General features: G+C 39.5%; 2 protein-coding genes across 2 annotated transcripts; both read right to left on the bottom strand.

Annotated features, from left to right (window-relative positions):
- Window positions 1-387: 387 nt before the first annotated feature.
- hnrnpul1 (heterogeneous nuclear ribonucleoprotein U-like 1) lies at window positions 388-13,546 on the bottom strand. The gene is made up of 16 exons (XM_026298676.1): window positions 13,473-13,546; window positions 12,750-13,006; window positions 11,751-12,011; window positions 10,578-10,791; window positions 10,339-10,412; window positions 9,379-9,518; window positions 8,137-8,236; window positions 7,931-8,043; window positions 7,437-7,703; window positions 7,004-7,126; window positions 6,784-6,912; window positions 4,224-4,392; window positions 3,175-3,438; window positions 2,512-2,660; window positions 2,159-2,410; window positions 388-1,320 (listed from the first exon to the last, which is right to left on the bottom strand). The coding sequence occupies exons 2-16, from the start codon at window positions 12,970-12,972 to the stop codon at window positions 1,204-1,206; spliced, it is 2,595 nt and encodes an 864-aa protein (XP_026154461.1). The 5' UTR covers window positions 12,973-13,006; window positions 13,473-13,546; the 3' UTR covers window positions 388-1,203.
- Window positions 13,547-14,026: 480 nt separating this feature from the next.
- opa3 (outer mitochondrial membrane lipid metabolism regulator OPA3) lies at window positions 14,027-16,044 on the bottom strand. The gene is made up of 2 exons (XM_026295619.2): window positions 15,871-16,044; window positions 14,027-14,857 (listed from the first exon to the last, which is right to left on the bottom strand). The coding sequence occupies exons 1-2, from the start codon at window positions 16,010-16,012 to the stop codon at window positions 14,529-14,531; spliced, it is 471 nt and encodes a 156-aa protein (XP_026151404.1). The 5' UTR covers window positions 16,013-16,044; the 3' UTR covers window positions 14,027-14,528.
- Between the last annotated feature and the right edge of the window lie 262 nt (window positions 16,045-16,306).

Here is a 16,306-nt window from a genome sequence, read left to right as displayed (position 1 = left end):
AGAATTTTTTTTGTTGCTGTCTATACATTTCATATCAAAGGTATCAGGTCAATTTTGCATATTAGATCTTTGCATAAGGTTAACTACCTTTACTACACTGTCATTTCAATTTTCTCTAGAAATTGTTCAAAATTTCTATTGCTATCACAAACTGTAAAATGACACACACGTACTGAAAAGTTTATTTCCTGCCCTGACAACTTTTTTTGACTTTCAGATTTCTCCAAAGGTTCATCAAAGTTCAGCAGGAATGCACTGGAAATATATGTATGCTACAAAAAAACTGGCATATTGTTTTTAGCTAAAGGCTTCTTTGTTTTGTCCTTTGTCCAAATTTCAATTTTAACTCTTTAAAAAAAAAAAAGGAAGAAAGAAAGAAATAACATCTATGGGCATATACAATTGCATTTATTGTATAAAGACAAGATGACAGCTTGGGTAAACTCGTCATAATCAGATTTTCATTTTCAGGTAGAAAAAAAATGGGCCTGACAAAAGAATTTAACTACGAGACTGAACGCAATCAAAGGAATAAAAAAACTGCACATACAACTACTCAACGAGTGGCAAAATATTTTTCCCAAAGACTGATGAACGCTTAAATACTATAGTATCAACATCTATTAAAAAAAAAAAGAAAAAAAAAAAAAGCTCCATGTTTGAAATCTATTGCAGTAAATAAAATGTGCTCACTCAGTTACTGAAAAATAAAGAGCAAGACAGGGGAAAGGGTCATGAGGGTAAAAGCATGCAGTTTGTTCTTTGTTAAGCTTTTCAAAACAAGCAAAATTATTCTGACTATACTGTATTTTTCCTGTCCTGTCACTTTTTCACACTATGCAGTCTAGAAATGCTCAATTACCTCTTTAACCTGTAGGAAATGTGGACTTTGCAATTCAACAGACATCCACCTTCAATGCATAATAGATAACATTCATTTAAATGTTTTGATACCTATGATCTACCACCTCACAATTACTGCTTAGAGTAAGACTTCGTTCAGTAAAAAAATTGAAAAGACATCAAACTGTACACAGTTTATGTGAACGTTGACTGGTGAGGAATGAAGGCTACTGTGTTAACAAACCAGACAGACACAGTTATGCTCAGTGACTTAATGTGAGACTGTACAAAATTGATTAACTGCAGAGGTCAGAGGTGTTTTGGACGCAGGTGGGATACAGGTACAGATGCAGGGTGAAGCTACTGAGATCCGGAAGATGAGCCTTGGCTGCCCTGTCCAGGGTAGCTGCCATACTGGCTGTAGTACTGGTTCCACTGGTTTTGGTTCTGATAGTACTGCTGCCATTGTTGAGCATACTGTAGCAGATAAAAAGAAAGCACAGCAATGAGAGCACCCACCCATTTTTTGCCCTTAGACCCACAGCACATTTATCATGACTTCAGAAAGTCACCTGTGCTACTCTACTGGTTGATGATTAGGACTAGATGCTGACGAGCTAAGACTAACATCTGATGATAGAAACTATGGTGAAATGTATATTTTTTCTTCGTTGACAAGACAAGGTGGGACTCAGGGTGTTTGTGAAATACTCAAAACAGGCTACATGGTGAGTCTACACTTAAGCAGTACATCTGTGTCCTTGGTTTAGATATGGGTCAGACAGCTGGAACCTCAAGAAGTTGACAGTACAAAAAATGACTGCAAGCATGGCTTCCAGAAGAAAACTGCATTTGCATTTTCTCTTTATGTGAAGATACATCAGCAAAGATGTTTACACTGAAGAAAAGGCACATCTTATTCCAATGGAAAAGGTCCTGCAACATCAAGGAATAATTGCGCGCTGTGCATACCAATGTCACATCTATTGCATTTACATTTAAGGCCAACTTCCACATGATGAAAGACTAGCTGTAATGGACTGTACTGGTCATTCAGGATATAAAGTGGAAGGCTGTAGCGTTTTTTTTTGTTAAACAGGTAAGGACAATTTGATTCATCTTTGTAGTACTCACAGCCCCTGTGGTCTCTGAATGCATTTGCCATTGTCTGTCTTTTTGTATAACACAGACAAGCAGGTTTGTGTAAATGTTTATAGTGTATCACACCAACTGGGAGCTGGTGACCGGGAGAGGCACAGATCCACCCTGACAGTCACCCCACATTTTCAATTATATTTCATTACTCTTCACCTACCTGCTGATATTGCTGGTTGTAGCTCTGTTGCTGTTGTTGCTGTTGCTGCTGCTGTTGTTGCTGCTGCTGCTGCTGCTGCTGCTGCTGCTGCTGTTGTTGCTGCGGCTGTTGCTGGTGGTGGTTGTATGTCTGTCCAGTGGTAGGTGTCTGGCTGTAGCTCTGGCTGTATCCAGGATACTGACTGTAGTTGCTGTAATAATTCTGGTTGTAGTTGCCCTGGTTGTAGCCTTGATTGTAGCTCTGGCTGTAGCCCTGGTGAGAAAGCGAGACGTTCAAGAGAACAGATTAATTTCCTAATAAATTTACTTTGCTTTTTTTAAAAATTTATTTCACTTTTTATACACACTAAATACCTGGCTGTATCCTCCTTTGTTGTAAGGTGCCGGGCGATTGTAGCTTCCTGCTGAATGCTGATTTCGGTTATATCCACCACGCACATCAGAGCCGCCGTCACGGTAGCTGTTGCCCCAACGATTCTGGTTATAGCTGCCACGATTGTAGCCTGACAAATAAACAAAGTTCATGTTACAACAGCAATATAGATAACTTACAGGCCCCACGTTGTGCCTCTTCATTATTCCAGTCAGAACACAGAGCAAAGCATGTGGCCATCTTTTCAAGCTTATCACTGACTTACTGTACAGGACCATTTTGAACAACATGCAACCAGCATACTATGAGCATTGACCGGTAACATATTACAGTAGCATGTAATATAATTGTGTAGATCCAGAAATAACCTTTTCAGTAGAGTACCTGCAGTTTTAAGGGAAAGCTGTGTGCAGTTACCGATAACAGACTGTGGAGTTATTAAAAAGCATCTTTGGCAATGCTGACTCCAAGTAACAAAATAGTACTGAGTAATGCAATGCACTGCTTTGCTGAGTAATTGAGCAGTAATGCAGTAATTCCCTCTGACTACAACGGTCACGTAACTTGGCCTTACACAGCACGTTATAGCTTTAAACAATCTGAGATGAATACCATGTATGATGTATAGCAACTTCTCCACTCACCACCTCTGTATCCACTGCCTCCATCTCCACTCCGGTTCTGGTAGCCACTGCGGGACCCATCACGGTTGTCGTACCGCTGGTAGCTACCACCACCGCGACCACGGAACCCACCCTGCCTGTTGTCAAAGCGTTTCTCAGGGGGCGGGCCAGCCTTGCGACCCTCCTCATTGTACTGCTTTAACAGCTTTTCAGCCTCTTCATGCTGCAGCTCAATGAACGTCACTGCCTCCAGGAAGTCGCAAACCTCAGGGAGAGTAAAGTTGGCTTGGAGAGTGACAGAGGTGACCACAGGAGGAGAAGAGAGAAACAGTCCATCCAGCAAGATACGGATGGTGTGGGGGGGAGAGAGAGAGAGAAAGAGAGAGAGAGAGAGAGAAAGAGGGGTAGGGGGTTGTAGTGAAGACCAGAGCAGTCACACCACCGGAAAACAAAACGAAAAATAATTACCACCATACAGAGGCACTGTAAGTCATAGAGAAACTAAGAGCAGATGAAAGCAGATGGCAGGGTAAAAGGAACAAACATTACCTCCAGAGAAACATGGAGGAAACATTTGTTTGAGCAGACACAGAAGAGGGAGGAGACTTCAGTAGAGGTGGGGAGGGGGACAAAAAGGACAACTAGAAGGTTGGTGAAAAGAGGAAACAGCACTGCAAACCAAGGACAGCCGATGTAATGCTGTTACAAATTAACTTTCAACAACTTCTGCATGTGACTGCTTGTACCTTTGTCATTTGGAAACATCCCTTTCAGGGAAGCCAATTGTATAACATTAACTCTACTATTACATGACCTCAGCAAAGCTCAAGTCTCAGTTTGCAGTGCATCAGAAGTAAGCTGAACGTCAAGTGGCAAATAGAGGGCAAACATAAGGAAGAATCAAATTCATGTGGACTGTTTAAAAAAAAATGTCCAGGTCTGATATCTGGCCAAAGGCTATGATGGGGAAAGGGGGTAGGGGGCATCTTCCAACTTTGATTTTAGAGACAACACAGAAAAAGTAAAAAGTAGATCTTTTTGTTTATTTGTTATTTCCACAGCATTCCTACCTTTCATTTCTAAAACAGCATGATCGGGCACATCCTTCCCCTGCTCATTGGTTTGCTTTAATGTTCGTTCTTTTAAATCCTCGTCCGTGGGACAAATTACAATAGCCTTGCGTTGAAAACCTTCAAAAGGACGCATTTTTCGTCTCCTTGCTGATCCATATACATTTGTCTAGCAATGGTGACAAGAAAGAAGTAGAAGCTTGTTTGTTATTGTTTACTTGTAATGGCTTTCCACTGGAAGGAAGCTGGAACCCTGCAATAATGAAGTGAGAGAGGTTTGGCTTGGATGTCAGTCTACGCTTTTACTCAGGTACTAATGGCCTCTCATCACTCCACAGACTTACCTCTGTCTGTGCATCCAGATACCAGAGACTGCTGATAAATGTTAATTACGGCCAAAGAGGGACCCCACGAATATATAAACTGACTATACTTTGTGTGCTCAGTTACAACAGTAAGAGAGGAGTTTCACATCAACCAATAACGAAAATACATAAATAGTATCTCTTTGTGTAGAGACATTGTCTGTTATATGCATGTAAACAGGTTTTAAACTGTTTGTGGAGTTATTGATGGTTTCTTCTGAGAGTATCTGCCAACATAGACTGCATCAATGCACACCTCCTATCTAAACTTTTACCTATTAATGAGCTGCACAGGCAAGGCAGGATGATATGCCTTATGTGTCAATGCCACTGCATGCCTTTTAGTTTCTACTATTACTACTATTTTGTCAACGTTTTTGGCACATTTTTTAAATGAAAAAAAAAAAAAAAAAAAAAAACGTACAGTGAAAGGACAAACCACCACACACAAACTAAAGATGCGATTAACTTTTAAGATATCAGTAAATTGTGCAATTAACATAAATATTCTTAATATTGACATGCCATATTTGACTTACTGAGAATTAAAAGTTGCGGAGTAACAGCAACATTAAAAATCTTGTCTTTGTATGCAGGAGATACTCCATGTTAGGCACTCTTCCATAAATTGCACGCATAAACAATTTGTGATGACATGTGGTATCACTACCGTCATTTGTGAAACTAATCCACACTTTAAAAAACTAACCCTAGTCCACCAAAATGTAAAAACTCTAAATGCTCAGTGACTCTTGCGTATTGACATGCAGCACGTCCACATTTTACTCTAAGGAATCATTAAATGGAATCAAATTGTTTGCTTTAAAATTTTCAACTGAAATGGCAATAAAACATTCATAAAGCTAATTTACAGGTTTTATTTAGAATTCAAACTAAAACTACAGACACGCAGCATGATAATTAAATTACTGATGTGCTTCCACCATCAGGTGTACACACGTTCTTTACCACTTTACAGAGAAGCTTCTAAATTGGCACGAAACGCAAAGCACATGCTGCGGGGAATAAAATTTTTTTTAAAAAAAAATCTCACTGCCAGCATTGAGTGGTTTCTACACAGACCAACACTACAACTCTATTTTAATTACATGTCCAAGCAAGCAGCTCCACACAACATATACTGTAAACCTCAGACTAATATCATCAGTGAAAGGATATGGTTTTAGAGGTTATCAGGGACATTTTTTAGCTTGTATGCGATGCCAGTAAAAGCAGTTTTACTAATAGTATGTGATGGTTTAATAGCATAGAGATTTACCACTTTGGCCTAGGCAATGCTTTTAAAGGTCACTTGTTTAACACCTTAAATGATTAGACTGCAACTGTCATACTTAACCACTAAATCCTACTGCTCAATTTAATACACTAACATTACTAACATCAACATCACTATGAATCCAATAATTTTCCATTTTAAAAGGAACACACTCTTTATGACCTGCCCTGTTTGCAGTAAATTTCATTCATTCATCATCTACAAAAGCATGCTACACCAAAAACAGCTAGCTATTTTGAGGGGTCCCCCCACACTTACCTAAACTTACCTCTTCTTCATACGGGCTCTAGTCCCATTCAAGACAACAACAGACAGATATAACCTACCTGCACATACTCACAGTGTCCATGGAAAGGCCACCATTTGCCACCTAACCCACCTACCTTTTTTTCACATTTGCAAGGACCTGAAAATCTTAAAACTGTTAGTCATTACTTACCTTCAGGGTCAATTTATTAAAACACACACTCAATAGTTCCATGTATCTCACTTAAAAATAGCTTTTAAAAAGCTATCAACTCTGTCTTATTAAATTAGCAACAGAAGGTGTTTTTCTTACTCACCAGTCAGAGCTTACTTGTTTCTCAACATCTTTACATAGTCATGGTTTACTTGTACATTGTTGAAATTCACAAGACAAACAATACTTAGTATGACAAGAAATAGCAAAGTGCAAATATACTGAGGGATGAAAACATGAAATATTCTGTCACTTATGAGAGCCATAAATCATTTTCTTTTACAAAGCATGACAAGCAAGTGACAAGAGGGTGATCAATGCTTCTTCTACTCTATAATACACAGAGCCCCCCTGAAAGATAAATAAATAGTACATTAGAGAGAGTGATCATCAGGGCACATCGACTGACTGTGGTGAGTGTGGCTGGGAGGGCAGTACCTGATCCAGGATGTAGTTGCGTCTCTTTCGGGCAGCGATCTCAATTAGCCTGTTGAGACACTGGGTGGCCTGCTGTATCAGAACATCCCAGCGCCCAGCGTAGTTCTTCTGGCGGCGCAGACCCATCACCTGCAGAACAAATAGTCAAATGACAAAATGATAGACTGTAAGATGGGATGGTGGAGAGTTGTTTTGTCTGGGGATGGTGGCTCAAACCAACCTTCATTTTGTCCATGATGGCATTTGTGCCCAGGATGTTGTACTTCTTCTCAGGGTTACCCTCTGCATGCTTTATGGCCCAAGTCGTCTTTCCACAGGCAGGCAGGCCAACCATCATCAAGATCTGAAAAAACAAATTTAAGTGCGGGGGGGGGGAGTATTTGTTTTTATTGAGATTTATTTAATAAGATGTAATCTCCATTTTCATTTAGGTTTATTGTCTGTTAACCTGTGCCAAAAAAAAAAAACATTCCTTATGACTAATATTGTAAAAAATAAAAATGAAACAGAAGGTCTAAGAGAGTAATATGTTTAACACACACATTACGTGTGTTTTGTAGTTTTGGCTGCAAATGTATTGTACCAGAGCCAATCTCAATTTTTTTGTTGACAAAAATGCCACCTACGGTTCTGTAACATCAGTGCAGCCCTACCTCACATTCAGATTTGCTGGCAGGTCCCTTTGTGCCTCTGATCTTGTCCTCCATGTCAAGATTGTGGATGTAGGTGTATCCCTCCGGAGGGGGGAAATAAGGCTCCCGCTTCTGTCCAAAGTTAAATTCAACAGCACAATTCTTCACCAGCACATGAGGGAACAGGGCACGACCTGCCAGCGCTTCCTTGGTTGTGCGGAAGGCTACGCCCAACCACACTCCATTCTTAGAAAAGCCCATCTCCACTTCATCGCCACTGTCAAAGTCCTGAATTAAAGTCAGAAGAAAATGTATTAAAAAAAAAAAAAAAAAAAACATTGTAAGCATAAGTTTAAAACTTGACTATCAACTGTCTAGACAAAACATTAATTATATAATATTTTACTATAATTCTGAAATTCTAATTTATTAAAAACAATAAAATGTCATTACATCTAAATTACACTTGTATTATGCTATTGAAAGATAAACTCAGTTACTGCTGCATTACTTACAATGTAACAGCCGATGACATCGTTCTCACCAAACTTCTCTCCAAAATCTGCAAACTTACAGTCAGAGGATTTCTTTCCTGTTCCTCCATATCCAAAGGAAAATGGCTCCTCGCCTAAAGCAGAACAGAATGAAATACATCACTTCTCTTTAAAAACATAACTGTTACAGAAAAAACTCATTCAAACATTACAATTGTTTCTCTCACCAAGCTGAGTGCTGCAGTGGTTGAGGGACCACCCGATTCTGACCACATGGGGATCTGGCTCACTACTGGGCAGGTGCTTAACAGGAATTTCCTCATTGATCTGAAGAAAAGGAGACAAGAACAAAAAATATTTAATGCTCTCAAAAGCAATAAGCTGTTTCACTCAAAGGTAGCTGGCAAACAAAGCAGTTAAAATTCCATTGTATAAAACAGCAGGGAGCTCAGGTTGAGTTCATGTTATTGTGTTTTCATATTTCCTTTATTGATGCTGATGAATAAGGACGTCTGGCCTACTACAGGTCCTGTAATATGGTGTTTGTACAGATATCAGTTTAAACAGTAACATAATACTTCAATGTAAAGACATGGCATGTTGATAAGAAAAAGAAGGGCTGCTCATCCACTATTTCAAAAAGTTAATACATAATTTATTTCAGGTAACCATGGAAATATTTTATTTACAGTAGCTTGATGCTTTACCATAAGAAATTATTAGCTTTGTCAGAAAAGTCAATACAGCTAATGGCTGTTCACATGAAGCACAGATAGGGTTGGGTATTGTTTGGGGTTTGTTTTTTGTTTTTTTTCAGTACCGGTGCCTGAACTGATACTTGTTTTTAAAAAAAAAAAAAAAAAAAAAAAAAAAAAAAAAAGCAACTAAATGATGGTAGATGACTCAAAAATACCATTTTATTGAACAAAAAAGTTCTTAAATTGAACGATATATTAAAAGTTTAAAGTATACATGAATATATAAGTAAATACAAAACAACAACAATAATACCTAAGCTACCTAACCCAACAACAATAACTTAACAGCTTCAAATTTCATGTTTCCCCCTTTACACGCAACTGTTGTGAAACATTTGCTGCACGTCACAACACAGACACTCCAGACACAAAGATGTCTTGGATTTGCTTTCCAACATTCACTTGAGTTTTTCTCATTCAGGAAATAATTTTTCTGATCATTCTGACACCCCATGAATGCAGTATTTAAATTTAACTAGCGATCATTCATGTTGATGAATCGGATGCTTCTTACGTCCATTTCATAGCACCAGAGGACAAATATTTCAATCGACAGTTCAGGCACCGAATTTCGCGTTCTGATTCGGTGCTGTACATACCGGTTATATATATATTGGCACCGGGTTTCAGTACCCAACCTCTAAGCACAGACATGCCTACTTTTAAATCCATCTTTGTATAGAAGGAAGATATGCATTCTGCGTGTATTACCTTCATCTCATAACACACACGGCCCTGAGTGACACCATGTGTAGCTCGTGCACCAGCCCACAGGTACGCAAAGCCTTCGATGGTCAATGGATAACCGCTGTAGCGATCCCGAGACACTTTGAAATGCAGATCACAGTTGTCTAAAAAGAGGCCAAAACAAATTTTAAAACATGTTTGTTAATTGAAAAATCTGTAGAGACAGCATTTTAAATAGAAAACATGACATGACAATTCCTTGCTATAGTCTGTACAACAGTAGAAGGCTAGTAGATAAAGTGTAATTTGGACCAGCTTTTCTATTACTTTGCTTTTACACGGGCCAACTCTCAGTCTCCTTTTTTCTGGAAACTGCAGTCTTAGCCACACACCCTTGAATGATGCTTTCCACATACCACCGTGACATTGTAAAATATACCATTTGGCTGGGATATCTTAAGGAGAAACATCTGACAAAGTACTTGAGGCTATGGCACTGGAGGTTTTGGAGCATGCTGCAGTAAAAGCATCTAGTAATCTGTCACTATTGTTAAGAAACATATGAGACCGAGTTTACTCCTGAATTCACTTTTCTTCTGATCCATAATGTAAACAGAGTGCTTACTATAACACTGCTGTAAGCTTATTCACCAACTAAACAGAGTCCTCTGGTGGTGACTGACTGTGTGTGTGCTATACTGCCAACTCATGATCTTTCTCCATCAAACACTGCACACGTTCCACCATATACTGGTGGCAAAGTTATAGTTGTAGCTGAAAATATTTAACAATTATAGACCTAATCTATAAAGCAGTGTTAATATTGTATCATATATTATTGACTGAACTGGAATCAACGTTCATTCTGAACTGAAAAAATGATGAATGTATGGCTCACAGCCATCAGGTTTGTTCTGGGAGGCAGACTTATCTTGACTACATTTCTCTTAGATTATCTGGAGATCAAGTTTGTTTTATACTTACATGTATCAATTGTAACAAGAGTGTCATCTATGTTCTCTTCCTCATCTTCAGCAGGGGGTTGTGGTGTACGGGATCTGTACAATAACAGAGAATGACGGAAACAGCTTTTACTGCTACTTTCATTGTTACATCTATAAGTGTACATTTCATTTGTTCTGCTTTTGTTGTATTGTATTCTCTTGTTTATTTAGAAGCAGCTAGAAGCCTAAATTCAGAACATCAGTCTATGACAAGCATACCTCTTGTCCTCACGGTGCTCATAGTAGCTATAGCCCCTGTTCTCCTCATATGGTCTCTTACGACTGTAGTGTCCACCCCTATCTGCTTCCACTTTGATTTGCTCAGCATGACCTGCGCCATCTTGCCCATGCTCCTGCTCTGTCCCATGACTATCCTGTTGTCCGTCTGCAGCAGTGTCAGAGTCATCTTCCCTTTTGATCTCCACCTTTACATCTGAAATGGTAAACAACAGCTGTGAGCTAAATCTTCAGGCTTACAACAGTGCAATCAAATGTAATCAAAAAGACCAAATGTGCAATAAATGCAACTTTGATGTTCATTTGTTATTCTGTTGATAAAATATAAACACCACCACTAACTACAGTTTAGCATAGACCTCTCTGACCAAACCCTAAAAATGTGTAATTACCTCTCAATCTATTAATCAAAAATCTACTGTAGTGAACTGCACTGGTTTATCTAGTAATTCAGGAAATTTGAGCTATTTCTAATGTGATGCATCATTCAAGTGCCAAAGAACCTCACAGGTGTTTTTATATTAGACCTCTGCTCAGGCTACAGTCAGATGCTGGCAATTACAGGAGATGTGAACACGCCACTATAAGCATGATAATTTTTTAAATGAGTGAAATGGCTGCAGGTAGGTCATGTGTAGTTTAAATTATCAGGTGAAAAGCCAACATTTCCTTGCAGTAGCACATGATTTGGTAAGGTTTACTTTTTTTAAATTGGACTATCGTGCTTGGTTTAGTCTGAATTTCTAAGGCGTCGGCTAAGTCTGAGACTGTTGAAATACTTAATTATTGCCTGGGAGAAAACTTGACATATTTGACCCATCTTAGCAGCTTAGAAGAAGTGGGCAGCCACAGTGAATAACAATGTGCACACCAACTCCAACCTGTGACATGACAGTACTAAGCAGAGTCACTGTGCCACCTTTGAATTGGCTTTTGTCTGACAAGCTTATCTCTCTAAACTTTCTTTTAAATGTCACTATACAGGTAGTAACTTTTCATTAGGTAAGCTTCAAATTAAGGCATATTATTATTATTGTTATTATAGGAAATCATATAAAGTAATAATTTTGAGTAACATTTGATACTCACACTTAAGTCAACAAAAAGGTGTATGTTTGATAGGGTATGTTTAGCTGAAAAACTGATGAAAATCACCTGGTTTCTTCTCAGATTTCTCCTCTGACTCCAGCACAGGGTCGGTCTTTACCTCTGATTCCATTTCAGATTTGTCTATATCGACATCTGCTGTGAAGTCAGGAATGCCCTGATCTGAGTCGGAAGTTGGTTGAGTTTCATAAGACTCGCCTTCTGCTTCCTCTTCCTCAAAGTAACCACCTGAATCTCTACCTTCATCTTCCTCTTCAGGGACATCGCCTTCTCCATCCCCATCATCATTGCCATAGTCCGCAGCTATTTCTGCATGAGAAAAAGACCCAAAGCTTTTAGTTCTTGCTCAAGTTCATAAGAGAAAAATAGAAACTCAATGGATTCCTGTGAAACGCAAGATTTTCTTCAATTAGTGCACTAATTAAATACACACAAGTGGAAATCCTATCCATACCTGTCAAGGACATTTGTTTAATTTGGCAGTCGTGGACTAATGACTAGGGAGTCGGACCTGTAACCTGGAAATTGCAGGTTCGAGTCTCAGGTCCGGCAGGAATTGTCGGTGGCACAATGAATAGCCACTGCCCTGTCCACCCTCAATACCACGACTGAGGTGAGACCCTTGAGCAAGGCACCGGACCCCCACCTGATCCCCGGGCGCCGCAGCATTGGCTGCCCACTGCTCCGGGTGTGTGTGCACGGTGTGAGTGTGTGTTCACTGATTGGCCATATAAGTCACTTTCACTCACTTTCAATTTTGTTAAAACAAAAGTATGCAATGTGTTAAAAAAAGATCAAATAAATAAACTGTCAAATGAATTGCCCCATAGCCTCTGTCAGCAAGAATTTAAGCCTAATATGTGACTCCATTTCAGGTCAATGTGTCAATAGAGAAATCACATACAGGGATGAAGACAGTGGACTTTTAAACTTAAACGCCACACATGTATCAAAATTTATGTCCGATCGGAGAGCAAAAGGCCTATCTAGAGTGTTTACCACATGTAGACAACTTTAATCTTTTACCTTTTCCTCATCAGGGCTTACCTTGTTCGGCTTGTGCATCCTCTCCCTCTTCGTTGTCTTCCTTGTCCTCGTAATAGTCATCTTCCTGCTCCCCTTGGTCTGAGGCATCGGCCTGAGCCTCGCTTTCCAGGGCGGCTTTCAGCCTCTCCACCAGGTCTGCCTTCAGGCCTCTGGTGTCCAGGCCACGGCGCTGGAGCTCCTCTTTTAACTCATTGACTTTCAGTTTCTTCACGTCAACACTCATTGTGTTTCAGGAGTTTGCTGTGTTTATCTGTTTTCTAACAAAACATGGTAGATAGGAAATGGTCAAACACAACTTCCTGCGCTGCGTCTAACTTTCAAATCGATATCTGTTGAGCCATAAAGGCTACATTAGCTGGTTAGCTAGGCTAGCAGCTCTGGATAGACACTCTACATTTTATCCTAATTTTGCAGCATGTTAGTAAACCACGATTTATAACTACGATTAAAATGTGTACAATGTCGAGGAATCGTTAAACTACTTATTATGATCGTCATTTCCCTCGAGTTATTGCTACGTGGCTAACGCTGACAGCCGTCTTAGGCTACAGGTAGCTACGGTAGCAAAAACCGATGCACAGCAAGTAACAACGTTCACTCTGAGAATATCCAAATTGCAAGCTACAATCCGCTTTTGCATGCAAACCCTAAAGTCAACGCGGGGTTCACTCAGTTTAAGGTATAGGATATAAAATAAGATGTAAAAAATAAGTTGAGGCCTACCTCGTCTCACGCTAAATGCGCGGGTCAGCCGTCGTAGAAGATTGAGTCGCTACTGCCCTCTAGCGTCGGAAACTACGCCCTCAACCGGAAATGAACCGGACCATTCCACACATTTTATTAGCCGCTTCTACTATGATTTTACTTTAAATTGATTGTTGGCGTGTTGTATCTATTAAAGTAAGCGTTAGTTGGATTGCTAAATTATGTTGTGACAAAAGAATACGAGGGAAAGACTAACTAGTTTGTTTTGACAGATACGTATATGGAACATTCCAAAGTAGGACGTAGTATGGTGTTTACATTGAAGGCATGTTGGGTAGTGTAGTGATATAAACATACCCGCGTAATCGCGTCTGCCTGGAGCTCAGGCTTAATGTCAGCCTTAAAATCGCAGTTTGTTTAAATGGTTTACAGGAGTTTACAGGAATAATCTTTGAAACCTACAGTAAATCAGATTAGAATTCTGATAACTTTGGTTGACTTTTTTTCTCTGTCAATGAAGTTTGTATTATTTTGTGTTTAATGAGACACAAACGTCATTAACAAACAGCATGTCATTTTCTGACAGTATCTTTCACAGATGTCATCACATCCAGTGTACATGAACCAGCGAAGAAATTCATGGCTTAAATACAACATGACATGTCCATGAAACTGTAGGGACAGAGACTGCCAAAATAATTCATGGATATAACCTAACACTTATTTTTGATGTCTGAAGGTGTTATAAAATATATTAGGTTTAAATGGTCAACTTTGTACTGTAAAGTTATATATACAAATTATGAACATGCAAGATCAAACATAGAAATTTACTATGAATATCATAGCAACCCCCATTTACAACAAGTTGCTCAAACCTGAGCTAATGATCACACCCAATCCTATAGTGCATTGATATGCTTATGTCCACATTTTCCACCCAACTTTATGGATAGAGGACAGCGTGTGAAGCAGTATCATTATCAAGCTGTAGATATGGCTGTACTATAATAGTACACCTTCACACACAGACCACCATAAAGTGCCACAGCATGTAGCAAACAACAAATTTAATCACTTTTGGGGGGTAACAGGAATATACAGCAGTTGCCTGTTCACCTCTCTGAGCTGAGCATCTAGAGTCTCTATGGTTAGGGTAAGTTCTGCTAGTTGAGTCTGTAGGTTTGTAATAGTCGCATTCAGCTCCTCCTCTTTGCGGCGAGAGTTAGCAGCCTGCCTGCTGTACTCCAGCACCATACATCCGCCACCGATGAGGAAAATGATTGCCTCTCCCAGCAACTCTGCACCCAGCTCTGCAGCTGCCTCTTCATTGAGTGGCTTAATGGTAGAACCCCGAAAGCCCATGATCCGCATCTTTGTTCTCATCTCAATCCAGTGGTAAACTGTGAGGACATAAAGCATACAATACACAAGCATTTGGGAGTTAGGCTTTCAGTATAATAATAATAATGTGTCTTTCTCATAGTTACACTGATGTGTTAAAAGATGTGGTAAGTGAGAATACGTGTGAAGATGCATTTATGGTCAAAGATGTATGTGTTTATAGGAATGTGAATGCACTACGACCTGCACCGTAGGATTGCCAAGACAAATTTGTGACAACATTATAGCACAGTGAATCTCGAGTTTGTTGATGCAAGTGAATCAGAACATACATGCAAGCATACATGGTGTGTGTCTGAAGCCAAGCCTTAAACAACCGCAACCAGCTGTGAACTGCAATCTTTTTCAGCCGGAAGCGACACAATATGAATATATTAAAATACTATGAATCCTTAATAATCAGTGTTATTGTATTCTTTGAAATACCACAGTGTTTCTGCCTTTTTTTCTGAATAAAGATTTTCTTTTGTCCTTGCACTCACCTTTAATTCTTTTTAATTTGCCATAGTGTAATATCATATTTAGGTGCTCTGTGTATCATTAATTTTATGTGAATAGTGTAAATGTTTTGGCAATGAATAAGAATTATTTAGATAGAAGCAACGTAAGGTTTTCCGGCAGTGCAGGCAATAAAATTAACAGGGAAAAGAATTACCTGCTTTACCTGCCATTTCTCTTGAACAACTACACACAGAGAGCTATCTAATGTGTTCAAAGAGCAGAACAGTTAAAAATTAATATCATATTCTGGACAAGATGTGGGAATAAATGAACTCAAACTGTGCTGTTAGCAAAGGTTTCATACCACCGATCAATGACAGGCAAGACCCGCCCTCTTTCATCTTGCGTGGTTGTTATTGGTCGACAAAACATATCCTTGAAAATGATTGGATAAACCTCTTGAGAGGCACAATCTGATTGGCTGCTGCAGCCTTCCTCGCTTTCTCCCCTCGCCCGGTTGTCTGACACTGAAATCTAACGGTCATTAGCAGTCGTTAGCTCGCTTACTCACGCTGGGCCGGCGGCAGACAGACGTAATTTTTGAAGAACTCGCTTCTCCTGGCTCCCGCTTTTATCCGGTTTGCTACAGGCTTACTCATCTGCCTCACTCCCAGGTAGAGGAGCTTGGCGATGGGGAAAGCACCGACAACCATCTTGGCGGAAATACTTCAGCAGCGTGAGGGTGGGCATGGAAAGGTTACGTGATGACGTTAGATGATTGACAGAGTCAGTCACGAATCATCGTAAGCGCTGAAGTAAATCGTCCAGTAGTTTAATAACTCACTGTAATAATAACGTAATTATCGGTAATTAGGTAATAATCAGTGATAGTCTTCTTAAATAGTGGATAATGACTTTGAACTCTGATTTTATGATATTGGTCTGATTTTGACAACACCAGCATGGATGAGAGTGAAAAGAGCGTATTGCTCATGTCCTAAATTGCC

This window comes from Mastacembelus armatus, chromosome 13 (assembly GCF_900324485.2).
Source record: "Mastacembelus armatus chromosome 13, fMasArm1.2, whole genome shotgun sequence".
Lineage (NCBI taxonomy): Eukaryota > Metazoa > Chordata > Actinopteri > Synbranchiformes > Mastacembelidae > Mastacembelus > Mastacembelus armatus.
The sequence above is the reverse complement of the archived record's forward strand: the minus strand, read 5'-3'. Positions and strand labels throughout refer to the sequence as shown.

What these genes read in the sequence shown, in the direction of transcription:
- hnrnpul1 (XM_026298676.1), bottom strand. Translation starts at nt 12,972, where the DNA reads ATGAGTGTTGACGTGAAGAAACTGAAAGTCAATGAGTTAAAAGAGGAG. An exon ending in GAGCACCGTGAGGACAAGAG is followed by an intron (nt 10,413 to 10,577) that starts GTATGCTTGTCA and finishes GTTATTGTACAG; the next exon opens with ATCCCGTACACCACAACCCC. An exon ending in CCAGCAAATCTGAATGTGAG is followed by an intron (nt 7,127 to 7,436) that starts GTAGGGCTGCAC and finishes TTGTTTTTTCAG; the next exon opens with ATCTTGATGATGGTTGGCCT.
- opa3 (XM_026295619.2), bottom strand. Translation starts at nt 16,012, where the DNA reads ATGGTTGTCGGTGCTTTCCCCATCGCCAAGCTCCTCTACCTGGGAGTG. An exon ending in CTGTCTGCCGCCGGCCCAGC is followed by an intron (nt 14,858 to 15,870) that starts GTGAGTAAGCGA and finishes ATGTCCTCACAG; the next exon opens with TTTACCACTGGATTGAGATG.